Here is a 16,076-nt window from a genome sequence, read left to right on the forward strand (position 1 = left end):
CTGAGGTTGTGAAGATCTATGGTAAAGAACGAATCTTCTGTGAAACTGTGAAGAAGGAAAAAGAAATTTGTGCTAGTTTTGTTGTGGCACCTCAAACAAGGATTTACGGGAAAAAACAGTATAGGTAGGGTTCAGTACTATCCATGGTTTCAGGCATCCAGAGGGTCTTAGAATGTATCCCTCACGGGCCGGCCCCGTGGCTTAGCGGTTAAGTGCTCGCGCTCCGCTACTGGTGGCCCGGGTTCGGATCCTGGGCGCGCACCGCCGCACCGCTTCTCTCTGGCCATGCTGAGGCCGCGTCCCACATACAGCAACTAGAAGGATGTGCAGCTATGACATACAACTATGTATTGGGGCTTTGGGGGGAAAAATAAATTATAAAAAAAAAAAGAATGTATCCCTCAGGGAGAAGGGAGGATGACTGTAATTTTTAAGTGAAGCTGACAATTGTTGATAGGGGGGCTGTTGATGCTGAAGGGCATGTGCCCCAAAATATTTCTGCCACTGTTTCTTCCGCTCTCTCAGCTCACAGCTACCTGGTGTTACTGCAGAGAAATTTCTGAGTGAGACAGATGTTGCTTTCTAAAGATGCTCGTCACCCAGCAGGAACAGAGAAGGCTTCAGATGGGACTCAGAGGTAGAAATAGCCTCTGGAAAGAGGGCCCTGGAAAACACGATGCTCATGCCCATGAAATAGGATGTTCCCATGCAGGTCCCACTTAGGGAGAACTGTGGGATATGCCTTTATGTTGCAGATCCCAGCATTCCCAAAGATCTGACCAAGGGACCTGATATAAAAGACTCTGGGAGCCCGCTCACTTCTCTCCAGTCATGTGTATAGGCAGAGGGCAGGTGCAGCCCTTAAAGGGAGTTTCCTAAATCAAGATGTGATTGCACTGGGCCAGCTCCGTGGCTTAGCGGTTAGGTGCGTGTGCTCCGCTACTGGCGGCCCGGGTTCGGATCCCGGGCGCGCACTGACGCACCGCTTCTCTGGCCATGCTGAGGCCGCGTCCCACATACAGCAACTAGAAGGATGTGCAACTATGACATACAACTATCTACTGGGGCTTTGGGGAGAAAAAAAAAAAAAAAAAGATGTGATTGCATGAAAGGCCTGATGGGGACTAAGTTCTTCCTTTCCAGTTCTTCATAAGAAGGATCCCAAGGTGGCGAAAAAAAGTGTTGCAGGGCCGGCCCCATGGCTTAGCGGTTAAGTGCTCGCGCTCTGCTGCTGGTGGCCCGGGTTCGGATCCTGGGCGCGCACCGCCGCACCACTTCTCCGGCCATGCTGAGGCCGCGTCCCACATACAGCAACTGGAAGGATGTGCAGCTATGACACATACAACTATCTACTGGGGCTTTGGGGGGGTAAATAAACAAAATCTTTAAAAAAAAAAAAGTGTTGCATACGTAAATATCAAGGTTTATGAGAGTTTAACATTATCTTACCATATGAGAGCATTTTTGTTTTCCATTATTTTGGATATATACATACACTTATTTATTTATTTTTGCCAAGGAAGATTTGCCCTGAGCTAACATCTGTTGCCCATCTTCCTCTTTTTGTATGTGAACTGCCTTCACAGCATGGCCACTAACAAGTGGTGTAGTCCGTGCCCAGAAACCAAACCTGGGCCGCTGAAGCGGAGTGCACCAAACTTAACCACTAGGCCACTGGGGCTGGCCCACAGACATACTATTTTAAGTGTAGTTATGAGTTTTCACAAAGGCATACTACCACCAAAAGATGGAGAACACTTCATCACCCCAAAGGAACACTCTTGTGGTGCCTATTTGTACTCATCCTGTCCACCCTTAACCACTGATCTGTTTTAGGTCCCTATGTTTGCTTCTGCCTTTTCCAGAATAATATAAACAGAACACCATGTTGCCACAAAAGCTCTGTTTGTAAGCTTTGATGCCATATTTGTAAAAATGCACAATTATACAAACTTCGCAGTGTTCTTCTCAGTATAAAAGTTTTGACAGTGCCCGGCAAAGGTGGTGGCACACATTAGGCCTTTAAAACTGAGATTCCATTATGAGGTATAGGAGTTCAGTAAGACCCTGTTCTCCCTATGCTTAACTTTCATTTGTAAGATGGGAGGAATGATTGGGGGAGGGGTGTGGCAACTGAGAAACTAATAATTATGAAATTGTGTAATCTATACCATGCAAAGAAACATAAGTTAGAACTGAAAAAAAGCAGGAAGTTTAAATTTCCTTTGCTCTTTAATAAAACACAGAGCCGGCCCCGTGGCTTAGCGGTTAAGTGCGCACGCTCCGCTGCTGGCGGCCCGGGTTCGGATCCCGGGCGCGCACCGACGCACCGCTTCTCTGGCCATGCTGACGCCATGTCCCACATGCAGCAACTAGAAGGATGTGCAGCTATGACATACAACTATCTACTGGGGCTTTGGGGGAAAAATAAATAAAATTTAATAAAACACAAAGCTGGTAATCTCCCCCACCCCTTTCATAATGTGCCGGAAGTCTAAGAATATGGACATGATACTTGTGAACAGCAAAATGGGCTTTGTAACTTTGTGGACCATTGAAACAAAAACCTTCCAGTTCTCCTTTTATAAAAGGCATTAAAAACTTCCTATTTTGAGGAAGTCCAACATACCTTCTTTTCAACTAACTAGGATACTACTCAAGATACCCTCTGTCTACAGCTCCCTTCAATTATCCCTTGGATCATTACCCTCTAAACACCCGCAGCTCTTTTTGGTGTTTCATCCAGGAAGTCACACTGGACTTCCAGAGACCTCACTCTACTCATAGGAAAACCATGATGGGCTACAACACTGCAGATGACCAGAACCCTTCCTCAAACGTGAAGGAACTCCATGGTTTCATGGGGTACATACTGTGTCACTCAGTCTGTGTAGCAGCAAAATGCTCACGGAAATGTAAAAGGCAATTTAAAATCTTTCCAAATAATGTTCAACACCACAAAGCAAGGAAAACGGGAACTCTCAAGTCTCAGAAGACCCATTCGAACTCACGATCACTATAACATGCAACAAAACTTTTAACCATAGCAAAAATGAAGATGAACCATGTCTATACCTTTATCTTCATGGGAAGCCATTACGGTTAATCCTAGGAATGCTGGACTGTCTGTATCGCTCCCCACCATTTACACCTGCACCCAAGCAGTTCCTCAGTGTCTGAGTGTATCAGACAGTGAAAATAAAAATGATCATTGATGACATCCTCACTCACTGAGGCCCCAACCCTCCAGAGAAGACAGAAACACACTTCCAGTCTATTACCGCATGACATTGTTTACTTTCCTTCAAAGCCCTTTTTTCCATCCTATAAACCAAAACTGTGCCATCTATTAATCATTTCTCCTTTCCCACAAAAATATAAGCAGCAAGATTGCAAGAACTTGTTTGTTTCATGCCTCAATATCCAGAGCATACAGTGCCTTGATTATTTGTGCTAAATTAGGTATGTTTGATTATTTGTGCTAAATTATGTACGTTTTGAGTCTACAGGGCCTGGAAGAAGAGGAATGTGGAAAAATCAGCATCAAGAGCATAGTTTCTGAGCAAGGCCCTGTCTTTGTCCCTTGCTAGGTTCGTGTTCTGACAATAAACTCACAGGCCTCAGGTGATTCGAAAAAGAGATAATAAAAGTATTACAAAATTTGCTATGGAGCAAGTGACTTTATACATATTAACTGAGGAACTTTAAGGAAAACAATGTCCCATATACCACAGGAAACATTTCAGTGTTTAGATAAGAACTATTATGATTACCAAAGATAGAATTAAGTTCACCTCCAGACAGTATCCAATACAGAGAAATGTTTTGCTTCCTTGAATGCCAGTCCCAGCACCTAACACAAGCCCAAAGCATATAAAGTGGACTTCTGAGCACCCTCTCACTCATACAGCCCGTTATCCTTATGGTCTGTGGTCATCCTTATTACAACAGTTCATTACACTCCTCTTTGAATATAGATGTGATCCTAGTAGTTTCTGGCAAGAAGGCACTTACAAAACCATGATTTAAGTTTTTAATTAACAACAAATGAGAAACTAGTTTCATGATAAAAATTATATAGAAGAGCAAAAAATAAAATTTGCCTGAGTAAAAAATACCACATGGTAATATAGATTCGAAATGTATAATGATTACCTTGACAAAATCAGCAAGTTGATCTAAATATCCACAATTGCAATGGGATGTTTTAATACATCCTATCAGGAAATGGAAAAAATAATAATATTTGATGGTATACAAGTTGTTTGAAACAGTTAATAAAACATTTCTAAGTAAACATCTACAGAAGCATTTGTTTGACAAAAAAAAGAACATTGCTTTACATCACATACAATCAAACAATTGAAAATGTGCTGAGGAATTATGTTCAGCTGTGAGTAACTGGAAACACCCACAATATGCCTGATATGAGAAAGGTGCTAATTCTCACATGGAAGGACTGGGTCAGAGCAGTCACTGCACAGAGCAGCCACTGCACAGAGCAGCAGAGGAACAAACTCCCAGGTGGTTCCTTTGACTGCATCACTGTAGCTGTCTGGGCAGAGTCAGGAACACAGTCACTACAGTACTAACAGAACAAGGTGTTTACTATACAAATCAGAGCTTATACAACCACAATCTAGAGAAGGGGGGGGAGCAGAGCTTCAGAGAACATTCTCAACCATGACAGTCTAAATTTCTTGCCTGCTGGACAAATGAGGGCTTACAGGAAAATCCAAACTGTGTCAGATCTTGCTGTGGAACTTGTGGAAGTCATCTGTGGAAACCTACAGCTCTGAGAAGACAGAAGTCACGTAGGTGGTGGTGGTATTGAGACTCTTGACTGGCAGGGCAAAGAATCTGGAAAATGGGCTGAAAGAAGGTATGTGAAACTTCTATGCATCTGTCTCTCTCTGTACTGTGGTTCAAAAACTAAAGCGGACTTCACTCTGGCCTATCGAATCTCTTGCGAGCGAGGCTACTGGTGAATTCTAACATGGAACCATAAAAAGAACAGAAAATGTAGGTCACATTACCCACGCTGACAAACATTCCAGGAGGGCCATCTCCAATTCTACATCTTAATGTCTTGTTACATGTTTCTTTTCTTTTCTTTCTTTGCAAATATAAAAGTTTATTGGTCTAGGGGCCGGCCCGGTGGCGCAAGCGGTTAAGTGCGCGCGCTCCGCTGCGGCGGCCCGGGGTTCGCTGGTTCGGATCCCGGGCGCGCACCAACGCACTGCTTGGCAAGCCATGCTGTGGCGGCGTCCCATATAAAGTGGAGGAAGATGGGCACAGATGTTAGCCCAGGGCCATCTTCCTCAGCAAAAAAAGACGAGGATTGGCGGATGTTAGCACAGGGCTGATCTCCTCACAAAAAAAAAAAAAAAAAAAAAAAAAAAAAAGTTTATTGGTCTATCACATATAATGTCAACGCAAAAATGAATGTGACTTCAAATATAAACACTAAGGAAAATAGCTAGAAACATGACGACTCTATTTTATCTCACAGACTTGAAGCACTGTGAGAGCAGCAACCACATGGCTTACACTCACTGCTGTTATTTCCGGTGTCCAGCACAGGCACGGAGCAGGTGCCCAATATGAATGGAGGGAATATAATGTCACTAGTTGACTTTAGTGGCATCACACAATCATTCTAATTGTATTATGGGGAAAAGATACTCCTAATGGTGACATCAGAGTAATGTGGCAGGGTTTTAATACATTGATGGGGGAAAAAATGTCGCTTTGGTGCAAAGATACTGTAGCTATGAATTTAAATCTAAAATAATTACACTTGTGAACATTTTAAGGTTGCTTCATAAGTTTGAGGTTGATGTCAATACAGATCTCTTTTCTTTATGTAAAGTCTATTATCCAAATCACAGTCAGAAAGAATGACAGAGTAAAAGGAAAAGATGTAAATAGTAACTCAAGTGAGATTATACTCGACGATAAATTTTGCATACTTACAAATTTATGCCAACAAAACAAATTTATTAATCAAAGAAAATGGAAGAAAGCTCTTGTGAGAAAAAGTTTCTCGTAAGAAAGGAAGAATACTTATAATGGGTAAGGAGTATCTAGTACCTGACAGACAAGGTAAATCCCAACAAATACCAACATTATTCCTTAACTTGCAGAACAATTTAAAAATTATATAAGCATTAATTCTATTGGCATATTACACTTACATTTCAACTCACCCATGGATCCAACAGACTATAAAACAAAAAGACAAAAATTTTATAAGCTGATTTAAGAAAAAACACTACCTATGAAGCTTATATACTATTGCTGAAAGAGTACCTACAGAATCATCTCAACGTTCATCTGTAAAAGTAACAAGGAAAATCCATAGTCCAGAGACTGAGTTTCAGAATGAGGCATAATAAAGAAAATATATTAACTTTTGAAGCATTTCTTTCATGAGCGGACTTCACTCTGCAGTATTATATGTGAATTAATTTGCACCAGGCTTTCCCCTATTACTTACATCTAAGAGCATTTCACTCCAGTGGAGTTTCCACATGATTTTGAATCTATTTGTTAAGATGGAAAACGTCCCTGTATTTATCAGTTACAAGTTATCTATCCAGTGTGCATTCTTATGACATGTTTATGTAAGGATGTGGGCCAATTGAAGGCTTTCCCACAATGCTTACATTCAAGAAGCTTCTCTCCAGTGTGAATTCTTTCATGGCTTCTAAATGAACTGGGTCGACTGAAGGCTTTCCCACATTCTTTACACTTATATGGTTTCTCTCCAGTGTGCACTCTCATATGTCCTCGAAAGGTTGTGCGATAAATGAAGGCTTTTCCACATTCCTTACATTCATAAGGTTTCTCTCCAGTGTGAGTTCTTTCATGCACTTGAACATAACTAGAACAACTGAAGGCTTTACCACATATTTTACATTCATAAGGTTTCTCTCCAGTGTGAGTTCTTTCATGTATTCGAAATGAACTGGGACAATTGAAGGCTTTCCCACATTCCTTACATTTATAAGGTCCATCTCCTGTGTGTGTCATCATGTGTCTTCGAAAGCTTGTGAGAGAAACAAATGCTTTCCCACATTCCTCACATTTATAAGGTTTCTCTCCAGTGTGAGTTCTTCCATGTATCTGCAAACCTAGAGCAGAACTGAAGGTTTTCCCACATTGTTTACATTCATAGGGTTTCTCTGCAGTGTGAGTCCTTTCATGTCTTCGAAACGAAGTGGGACAACTAAGGGCTTTCCCACATTGCTTACATATATAGGGTTTCTCTCCAGTGTGAGTTCTCACATGGACTTGAAAAGTAGTGAGCCAATGGAAGGCTTTTCCACATTCCTTACATTGATAGGGTTTCTCTCCAGTGTGAGTTCTTTCATGTGTTCGAAAGGAACTGGAACAACTGAAGGCTCTACCACATTGTTTACATTCATAGGGTTTTTCTCCAGTGTGAGATCTTTCATGTATTCGATATGAACTGGGACAATTGAATGCTTTCCCACATTCCTTACATTTATAAGGTCCAACTCCAGTATGTGTTATCATGTGTCTCTGAAAGCTTCCAAGAGAAATGAAGGCTTTCCCACATTCCTTGCAGTCATAGGGTTTCTCTCCAGTATGAGTTCTTTCGTGTTTTCGAAGAGAACTGGGACAACTGAAGGCTTTACTACACTTTTTACATTCATAAGGTTTTTCTCCAGTATGAGTCCTTTCATGACTTCGAAAGGAACTGGGACAACTGAGGGCTTTACCACACTGTTTACATTCATAGGGTTTCTCTCCTGTGTGAGTCCTCTCATGTGTTTGAAAGGTCTGATGATATCTAAAGGCTTTTCCACACTGTTTACACTGATAGGGTTTCTCTCCAGTGTGAGTCCGTTCATGTTTGCGAACAGACTGGCGATATCTAAAGGATTTCCCACATTCCTTACATTTATAGGTTTTCTCTACACTGTGATTTCTTTCATGTTTTTGATAAGGTTGGAGATAACTGAAGGCTTTCCCACAATGCTTACATTTATAAGGCTTCTTTCCATATTCCTGATACTTGTACGGTTTGGGCGCAGTGTGACATCTCATGTGCCTATTAAGGGATGAATGACTCATGAAGACTTTTCCACATGTACTGCACTCCCATGGTTTTACTTTGGTAGACGTTTTCTTGTTCAGATTGAGATTTGGAATATGGCTGAAGTTTTCTCCACACTGACGACCCTCTTTACTTTCACAGGGTCTCCCTACCACACGACTTCTGTAAAAAAAATTAGGAGTACATTATTGATGATTTCTTTATTAATGATTTTATATTTACTAGTAAATATTAGAATTACTTTTTACCATTTATAGGGAAACTAGGTTTTCTGCCCTGTCTGAATTGTTTGAAAGTGAATATACTGAATGTGCAATAAGAAGGCTGGACTACAGCTTTTATCAAAACAGGGATATTCATAGATAGAGTTCCTGAATACCGTTTCCAAGCGAACTATTTTGGAAACACTGAACATCAGTCACAATTAAGCAAACATTTGAGCCAGCCCTGATGGCCTAGTGGTTAAAGTTTGGTGCTTTCACTGCTTCGGCAGCCTGGGTTTGTTTCCCGGTCACGGAACCACACCACCCATCTGTTAGTTGCCATGCTGTAGCGGTGGCTCACAGAAGAACTAGGAGGATTAACAACTATGATATACAACCATACACTGGGGCTTTGGGGAGGGAGAAAAAAAAGAGGAAGACTGGCAACAGATGTTAGCTCAAGGTGAATCTTTCCCTGCCAAAACAAAATGGAAAACATTTTTTGTCAAAATTTTCTGAAAATGAATAAATTTGAAGCTGGGCTGTTTTGTGTCTGCTTGTTTTTAAATTTTCACGACATACGAAGATTCCCTTATGTGACACTGCTTTCCGTTTTGAGTGCAACTCACCTTAGATGTCTTCCCTTTTTTTTGTACTGATCTTCAATGTTACAGTCTTCCCATTTTTTCCCTAAAATGCAGACCCAGAAAAATCAGTAAATTACAGAAAAATTATTACATTATAGGTCCATAATGAGCTCTGACTATGCAGGGTTTATTAACCAAAGTATTCCCTTTCCTCATTCCAAATCACAGAACAACGTTAACAGGTAAGAAACACTTGTTCTCTAATTGACTAAGTGAAGGAACGTTGTCATCCTCACCTATTGAAGCCAGGTTCCTCAAGGTTTCGCGCATCACATCTCTGTAGAGTTTCTTCTGTGAAGGATCCAATAAAGCCCATTCCTCCAGGGTGAAGTTTACAGCCACATCCTCAAAGGCCACTGAATCCTAAAACATCCCACATATGGGTACAGGAAGATAGATGAGACTGATGGTACTGGGAATCTATAGACAATTCATAAGAAATTCACATGTCATTCTGTGACCTCAAAATATTTATTCTGTGACTTGGTCACCAGAATTCTCTCTCTATATACATAATCACTGACTCATCAACTTAATAGCATCATGGACACATGGAAGTTATCTCTACACTTTTATGATGATCACTTCAAGTCTTACTCTGTAATGGTAGGGTCCGGAGCAAGTTGGAGAAATGAAAGAAATGCTATATAAACAAAAAAATATTTCCATTTTAAGACCATCAATTCCTTCTGAGAAAAACTCTTTCATCTCCTTATTACCCACCATATCATGCAGCATTCCATGATGCATGAGGTTTTAGTGAATAAAAACACAGTAAGGAACTGGAAGCTTTTTCTTCTATTCCCATTCCCAAACATGAGAGGCCGGAGGCCCGTGGAAATCCAACTTATAACTAGGACCAGTCAGCCACATTGTCCTGAAGCACTCCAGGCCATCAAAAATAGTCAGATGCAGCTGGCTGAATGAAAATATTCCTGTGGAGAAGTATTAATTTTAACTTGTCTGTAAAAATATGTCACAAATTTGGTTATTCCTTTTTATCTCTGTCCCACTTCATAAGGCCAGGAAGTTATTCACAAGTTAGAAAGGGGGATGGGGGAGGATGAAAGGGGTAAAGGGGCACATTTGTATGGTGATGGATGGCAATTAGACTTCTGGTGGTGAACATGATGTAGTCTATATAGAACTTGAGATATAAAGATGTACACTTGAAATTTATATAACATTATCTCAAGAAAGAAAAAATGAAAGAAAAAACTGATGACTTATAAGGAAATAAAAATTACATCACCATCAAAAAAAAAAGTTAAGAGTTCAGGCATGAGAAAAAAGGCATGACAACTAAGACCTCCACAAAAATCCCTATAGTCAGTGGCCTCAGAGCTGCTTCTCACCAAATTTTAGCATACACACCACACATATCCTGAGATGATAAGGCGCTGCAAGAGCTCTTTCCAACAAAACTGTAACAGTGTACCCTGGGCCTTGCTGACCTTGAGGAACCAGCTAAGAGTTGTAACGTGCAAGTGAATTCATTGAAGACCACAGTGGTTTGACGGTGAATGTGCCCATCATAGAAAACACATAAAGGTTTCTGCTAAGCACTTTCTGCTAAGAGAACACAAAACTGTCCTTCTCCAATTTCAGGAGGCAGTGCTTCTCCACCAGACACTCTAGAGGCTGTCCTCCCACTTCTCTCACTTCTGTGCCCTGTGGTGCATGGAAACACGACAGCCCAACCTCTGGGCACAGGAATCCCTCAGCCACATAATTCCCTTAAACACCAGACTCTGAAAAAGATCATAACCCAATGATGTCTATGTGCAGGGGGCAGAGAAAAGGTCCCCACACAGTAATTCCAAAGGTAGAGTTTACTCATTTGGTTAAGGAACAGAATAGGAAATCCCCACTTCTTGGCAGGTCCACGGACTTAAATGAGCTGCTTGGGGTGGCTCTAATTACTCTTTCTACAGTGGATCTGTAGAGCCTGCTCATAACAATGTCCTACTACCTAGTGTGTGGAAGAGAGTGAACATCAGCAGGCCTGAGACCGCAGATCCTTAGGAAAGCCTGCTCATAATGTTTGTCCTTCTTTGCTATATGGGAAGTGGGATTTTTGAGGGATCCCACCAACCTAACTGATAAAAGAGTGACTCAGTACGCCTAAGCTGTTTATGCAAAGAAAATGGTACATACATCCCGAACTGTTTTTATTTTGAGAGTCTAAACTTTTGTTATGCTTGGCAGAAGATGCCTATGTGCGCTGCTGCCCAAAATCACTCTGGGCACTGAGTCTCTAACGAGCTTCCCTGTAAGACAATATTTTACATGTGTTCTCACCACCTGCTGCTTGGGGGGATGGAGCCCATCCTATGTTATTACTCTAGGAGAGAACATCTGGAAGCTTGCATTTGGTTTCCTCCAGAAAAAATCTAATTAGGCACTAAACAAGACTAATGAATGATATCTGATGATCCTAAGGGAAAAATTTTAAATTTTTTATTGGATAACATCAAAGGAGAATAAAATAAGTGAGAATATGGCACATCTTCTTAGAAAGAACTCAATGTCACCATGATGTTACCTACCCTGTCCCAAAATATACCTTTATAAAATTCTATCAATCCCCCAAAGAGACGTTTCAGGAGTCAACAAAAACTATTCCTCCCAATCTAATAGGAGGAACAAATGTCAAAAAATGGTCAAAGTCTCCTGAAGCACAACGTGATGACTTGCCTGATATAATCAAGAATTTTCAAACTATATTATTCCAGACAGCATAGTATTAGCAGAGAGAAAAACAGATGAAGGGAAAGGAAAAGTGTCTTCTGTGGGTTGGGATTTAACATGGAAAGTTGGTCAAGGGCAGAGGGGGCATTGTAGAGCAGTGGCAAATGTCATGACACTAATACCCGGGGCACGGACAAACTGTTATCTAAGTGGAAAAATTCCTTGTATTCCCTTCTATTCCATGGACAATAGCCAGTTCATTGTAGATTTAAATATGAAAGATAAAAGTAGGATACTTTTAGAAGTCACAGGTAAACACTTCATTGATCCAAAAATAGGGAGAATTTTCTCATGTAAGAAAAAGAGTAAGCCCTAAAGCAAGAAACTGACCAATTCATAGATATTAAAACTATATATATATTTATATATATATAAAGACAAAGTGGAAGAAAAATATCCACAATACATGCAATATTAAAGGGTTAGTGTGCAGAGTAAGACTGACTGAACATGCAGTTAACAAATGGGAAAATAACCAAAACATATTTAATAGAAGATGAAAGACCACATATGAAAAAATGTCCAGGGCCGGCCCCGTGGCATAGCAGTTAAGTGCGCGTGCTCCGCTGATGGCGGTGTGGGTTCAGATCCCGGGCGCGCACCGATGCACCGCTTGTCAGGCCATGCTGTGGCCACATCCCATGTAAAGTGGAGGAAGATAGGCACAGATGTTAGCCCAGGGCCAGTCTTCCTCAGCAAAAAGAGGAGGATTGGCATGGATATTAGCTCAGGGCTGATCTTCCTCACAAAAAAAAAAAAAAAAAAAGGTCCACCTGCTTGGTAATGAGGAAATAATGAAAAAAAAATGTCAAGCAGATTACATTTCACACTGAATAGAACAAAAATTAGTCAATTTAATAATCCCATATGTTGATGACCATAGTCAACAAATACATAAATGATGCATGAATGGAGGAAGTGTCAACTGACACATTTCATTGCCATTTCCTGTAAATTTGAACTTGATCATGATCTACAGCTTAACAATTTTCCTCCAATGTCCAGAGAATTTACTGTGTATCTGAATTTAAAGACTGATGCAAGAATGACAGGTGCTGTATTTTTTTGTGTGTGTGAGGAAGAATAGCCCTGAGCTAACATCCAATGCCAATCCTCCTGTTTTTTTCTGAGGAAGACTGGCCCTGGGCTAACTTCCGTGCTCATCTTCCTCTACTTTATATGGGATGCCACCACAGCATGGCTTGACAAGCGGTGCATTGGTGCATGCCTGGGATCCGAACCTGCGAACCCCAGGTCGTCAAAGTGGAATGCAAGCACTTAACTGCTATGCCACAGGGCCAGCCCCAATGTGCTGTATTTTTAACAAGAGTAAAAATTAAAATTGAAAAAGCCCAACCAAAAAACCAAACCAAAAAACATTTCTTTTTTTTTTGCAGGGAAGGATTCACCCTCAGCTAACATCTGTTGCCAATCTTCCTCTTTTTTTTCCCTCCCCAAAGCTCCCCTGTGTATGGTTGTACATCCTAGTTGTAGGTTCTTCTATTTCTTCTATGTGAGCTGCCGCCACAGCATGGCAACTGACAGATGGGTGGTCTGGTTCTGCGACTGGGAACTGAACTCGGGCTGCTGAAGTGGTTAGAGTGCGGAACTTGAACCACTAGGCCATCAGGGCTGGCTCAAAAAACCTTTTGAAAGTAATTTCACTAACACTCATTTATTGAAAGATCAAAGTAGGCAAAACTAAAACACTGCTTAGTGAAAAGAATAGACAGTAAAGGCACGAAGAATAAAGAATCAAGACAGAGGTCATCTGGGGGCAGGATGGAGACGAGTCACGGATGGGAACATCAGGAGACTCTCATTACTGCCCAAGGCCCACTTATGAATCTTGATGATTACAAAGATGTCTATATTGTTATTATTACTAGTCTTCCAACAAAACATTTTGTACATTCTTTTCTGAATATATTTGATGACAAAAATTTAAAGAATTAACTAAGTTTGAAGAACATAATTTTACTACGTTTGCTCTGTGATGTGGTAATCTGAGTTTTACTTTACAGAGTTTGGCAGCAAAAATTAGTAACAAGACAAGTGTCAGGGCCAGCCCCATGGCTTAGCGGTTAAGTGTGCGCACTCCGCTGCTGGCGGCCCGGGTTTGGATCCCGGGCGTGCACCGACGCACTGCTTCTCCGGCCATGCTGAGGCTGCCTCCCACATACAGCAACTAGAAGGACGTGCAGCTATGACATACAACTATCTACCGGGGCTTTGGGGGAAATAAATAAATAAATAAAATTACTAAAAAAAAAAAAAAAGGACAAGTGTCTTTTTTTTTTGCGAGGAAGATCAGCCCTGAGCTAACATCCACGCCAATCCCCCTCTTTTTTGCTGAGGAAGACTGGCCCTGGGCTAACATCTGTGCCAATCTTCCTCCACTTTATACAGGATGCCGCCACAGCATGGCCTGACAAGTGGTGCATTGGTGCATGCCCAGGATCCGAACCCGGGCCACCAGCAGCGGAGTGCACGCACGTAACTGCTACGCCACAGGGCCGGCCCCGACAAGTGTCTATTTTGAGAGAGTGATTACATAATCTCACCCTCATATTCACCTTTTAAAAACGAAGGGTGACGTACTGGTATAAAAAGATGTGGAGAATTTATCAATAGAATAATTAAGCAAAGTGTACTGCAATATATACACTGTTATCTTTTCCATAAGGCTTGTAATCACCTACAGAGGCAGGTGGACCCCCACCTGAGATCTGGTTCAGATGTCTACACTGATGACCACACACATGCCTAGAGGGTATGAGAGAGTCTATTACTTCCATAATCACAGTGTCAGGGGAGGGCAGGGCAGGCCTCTCAAGCAGGTGGGGAATGCCTTGAGAGAGCAAGGAGAGGAGCCTGGCTTGGGTTCTTTATGAAGGTGAGGGGGTAGCCTGGGCTGAGAGTTTGTGCACACGGGCAGGGCCTTCCACGGACCGAATCTCTTGCCAGCACCAGAGGAGTGAGAACCCAGGCTTTCTTAGCACCATGTACAGATGTGGGGCACAAGGGGGAATAAGGAGGGATGAAGGTTTAAAGCTGTCAGCAGACAAACATCAAAAAATGGAGTGAGAGACTGATTTCTGGTCTGGCATGTAAGCAGCTCAGAAGCTGCATTCCTGTCCTCACCAGAAAAAAACCCAACAAATGAAAAATCAACAATTCTTCTTAGATCCATCAGAGAACTGAGGTCACAGAGACACCTCTGTCTCCAAACTCAGAGAGACAAAAAAGTAGCCATTTAAAAATATGCCCAGAATATTGTATTTAACAATGCCTGTCCTGAAAATAATCTATGTTACAAGAGCACAACTGACTGAGATTTTCCCGGGGGCCTAACGGACCCGAGGGGGGCAGCAATACCCCACTTAAGTCTCCTCTAGCCTTCCTGCTCACCAAAGGTGGCAGTGGACAGAGAAGCATTGTGACTGTGATAGGTTTTTTCCCCTTCTGACACCAACTACATGGTGTCTCTTCTAACACCACTGTTCCAACTCAGAGAGAGCTGGAGACAAATACGTTTCCAACAGTTCGATTCAATACTAACACTACCCAGAGTTAGCATCGGACTGCACAGATTAAGCACTCACTCCCACAAGACTGCCCCCCTTCAGGTGCCAGCCACAAATGGGGTGCCTGGGCTACTGACATTTCTACCCAGCTGTCTACAAATTCACCGAGTTCCTCGGCACCCCTTCAGGTCTGGTAATTTGCTAGAATGATTTTGAGAACTCAGGAAAGCACCTGACTTACTATTGTGGGTTTATGATAAAGGATACAATTCAGGAACCGCCAAACAGAGGAGATACATAAGGCAAAATATGAGAGCAAGGGGCGACAGGGTAGGAGCTTCCACATCCTCTCCCCACAAGCTGTCCTCTCAGCAGCTGGATGTGTTTACCAACCTGGAAGCTCTCTAAATCCCATCTTTAAGGGGTGGATGGTGGTTTCATTACATGGGCATGACTGATTAACTCAAGGCCATTAGTGATTAACACAGCCTCCAGCCCCTCTCCCCTCCCCCGAGACCAGCAGCTGGGGCTACAAACTCTAAGCCTCTAATCAAGGCTTGGTGTTTCTGATGTCTCCCCATTCTGAAGCTATCTAGGAGCCCACCAAAAAATGCCTCATTAGAACAAAAGACGCCCTATCACTCTTCCACTCAGTAAATTCCAAGGGCTTTAGGAGGTCTCTGCTAGGAACCATGGACAAAGACCAAATATCTTTCTTACATTTATACTGCAGAAGGTCACAGCCCAGGGACACAGGTTCACTGAGAAGACCAAACCCAAATCCTAGGACTACAGAACGCTTCCCCTCACCCACACTTACCCCTACATCAATTGGGCTCCTGTATAACAGTGGAATACACAG

At 42.0% G+C, this 16,076-nt stretch overlaps 1 protein-coding gene across 7 annotated transcripts in view; it reads right to left on the bottom strand.

Annotated features, from left to right (window-relative positions):
• Nucleotides 1-4,487: 4,487 nt before the first annotated feature.
• The window catches only part of LOC131394345 (zinc finger protein 791-like), a 39,411-nt gene continuing 27,822 nt past the window's right edge, over nt 4,488-16,076 (bottom strand). For 4 of the 7 annotated variants that reach the window (XM_058525630.1, XM_058525633.1, XM_058525628.1 and 1 more), the window contains 3 exons: nt 9,173-9,299; nt 8,919-8,979; nt 6,452-8,248 (listed from right to left, as the gene is read on the bottom strand). In XM_058525630.1, coding sequence (XP_058381613.1) covers nt 6,595-8,248; nt 8,919-8,979; nt 9,173-9,299 — 1,842 coding nt within the window. In that variant the 3' untranslated portion in view covers nt 6,452-6,594. Of the gene's footprint in view, nt 4,873-5,401; nt 6,226-6,451; nt 8,249-8,918; nt 8,980-9,172; nt 9,300-16,076 lie in introns of those variants that run through there. The other 3 variants (XM_058525632.1, XM_058525636.1, XM_058525631.1) reach the window with 3 other exon arrangements.

This window comes from Diceros bicornis, chromosome 30 (assembly GCF_020826845.1).
Source record: "Diceros bicornis minor isolate mBicDic1 chromosome 30, mDicBic1.mat.cur, whole genome shotgun sequence".
NCBI classification, from domain to species: domain Eukaryota; kingdom Metazoa; phylum Chordata; class Mammalia; order Perissodactyla; family Rhinocerotidae; genus Diceros; species Diceros bicornis.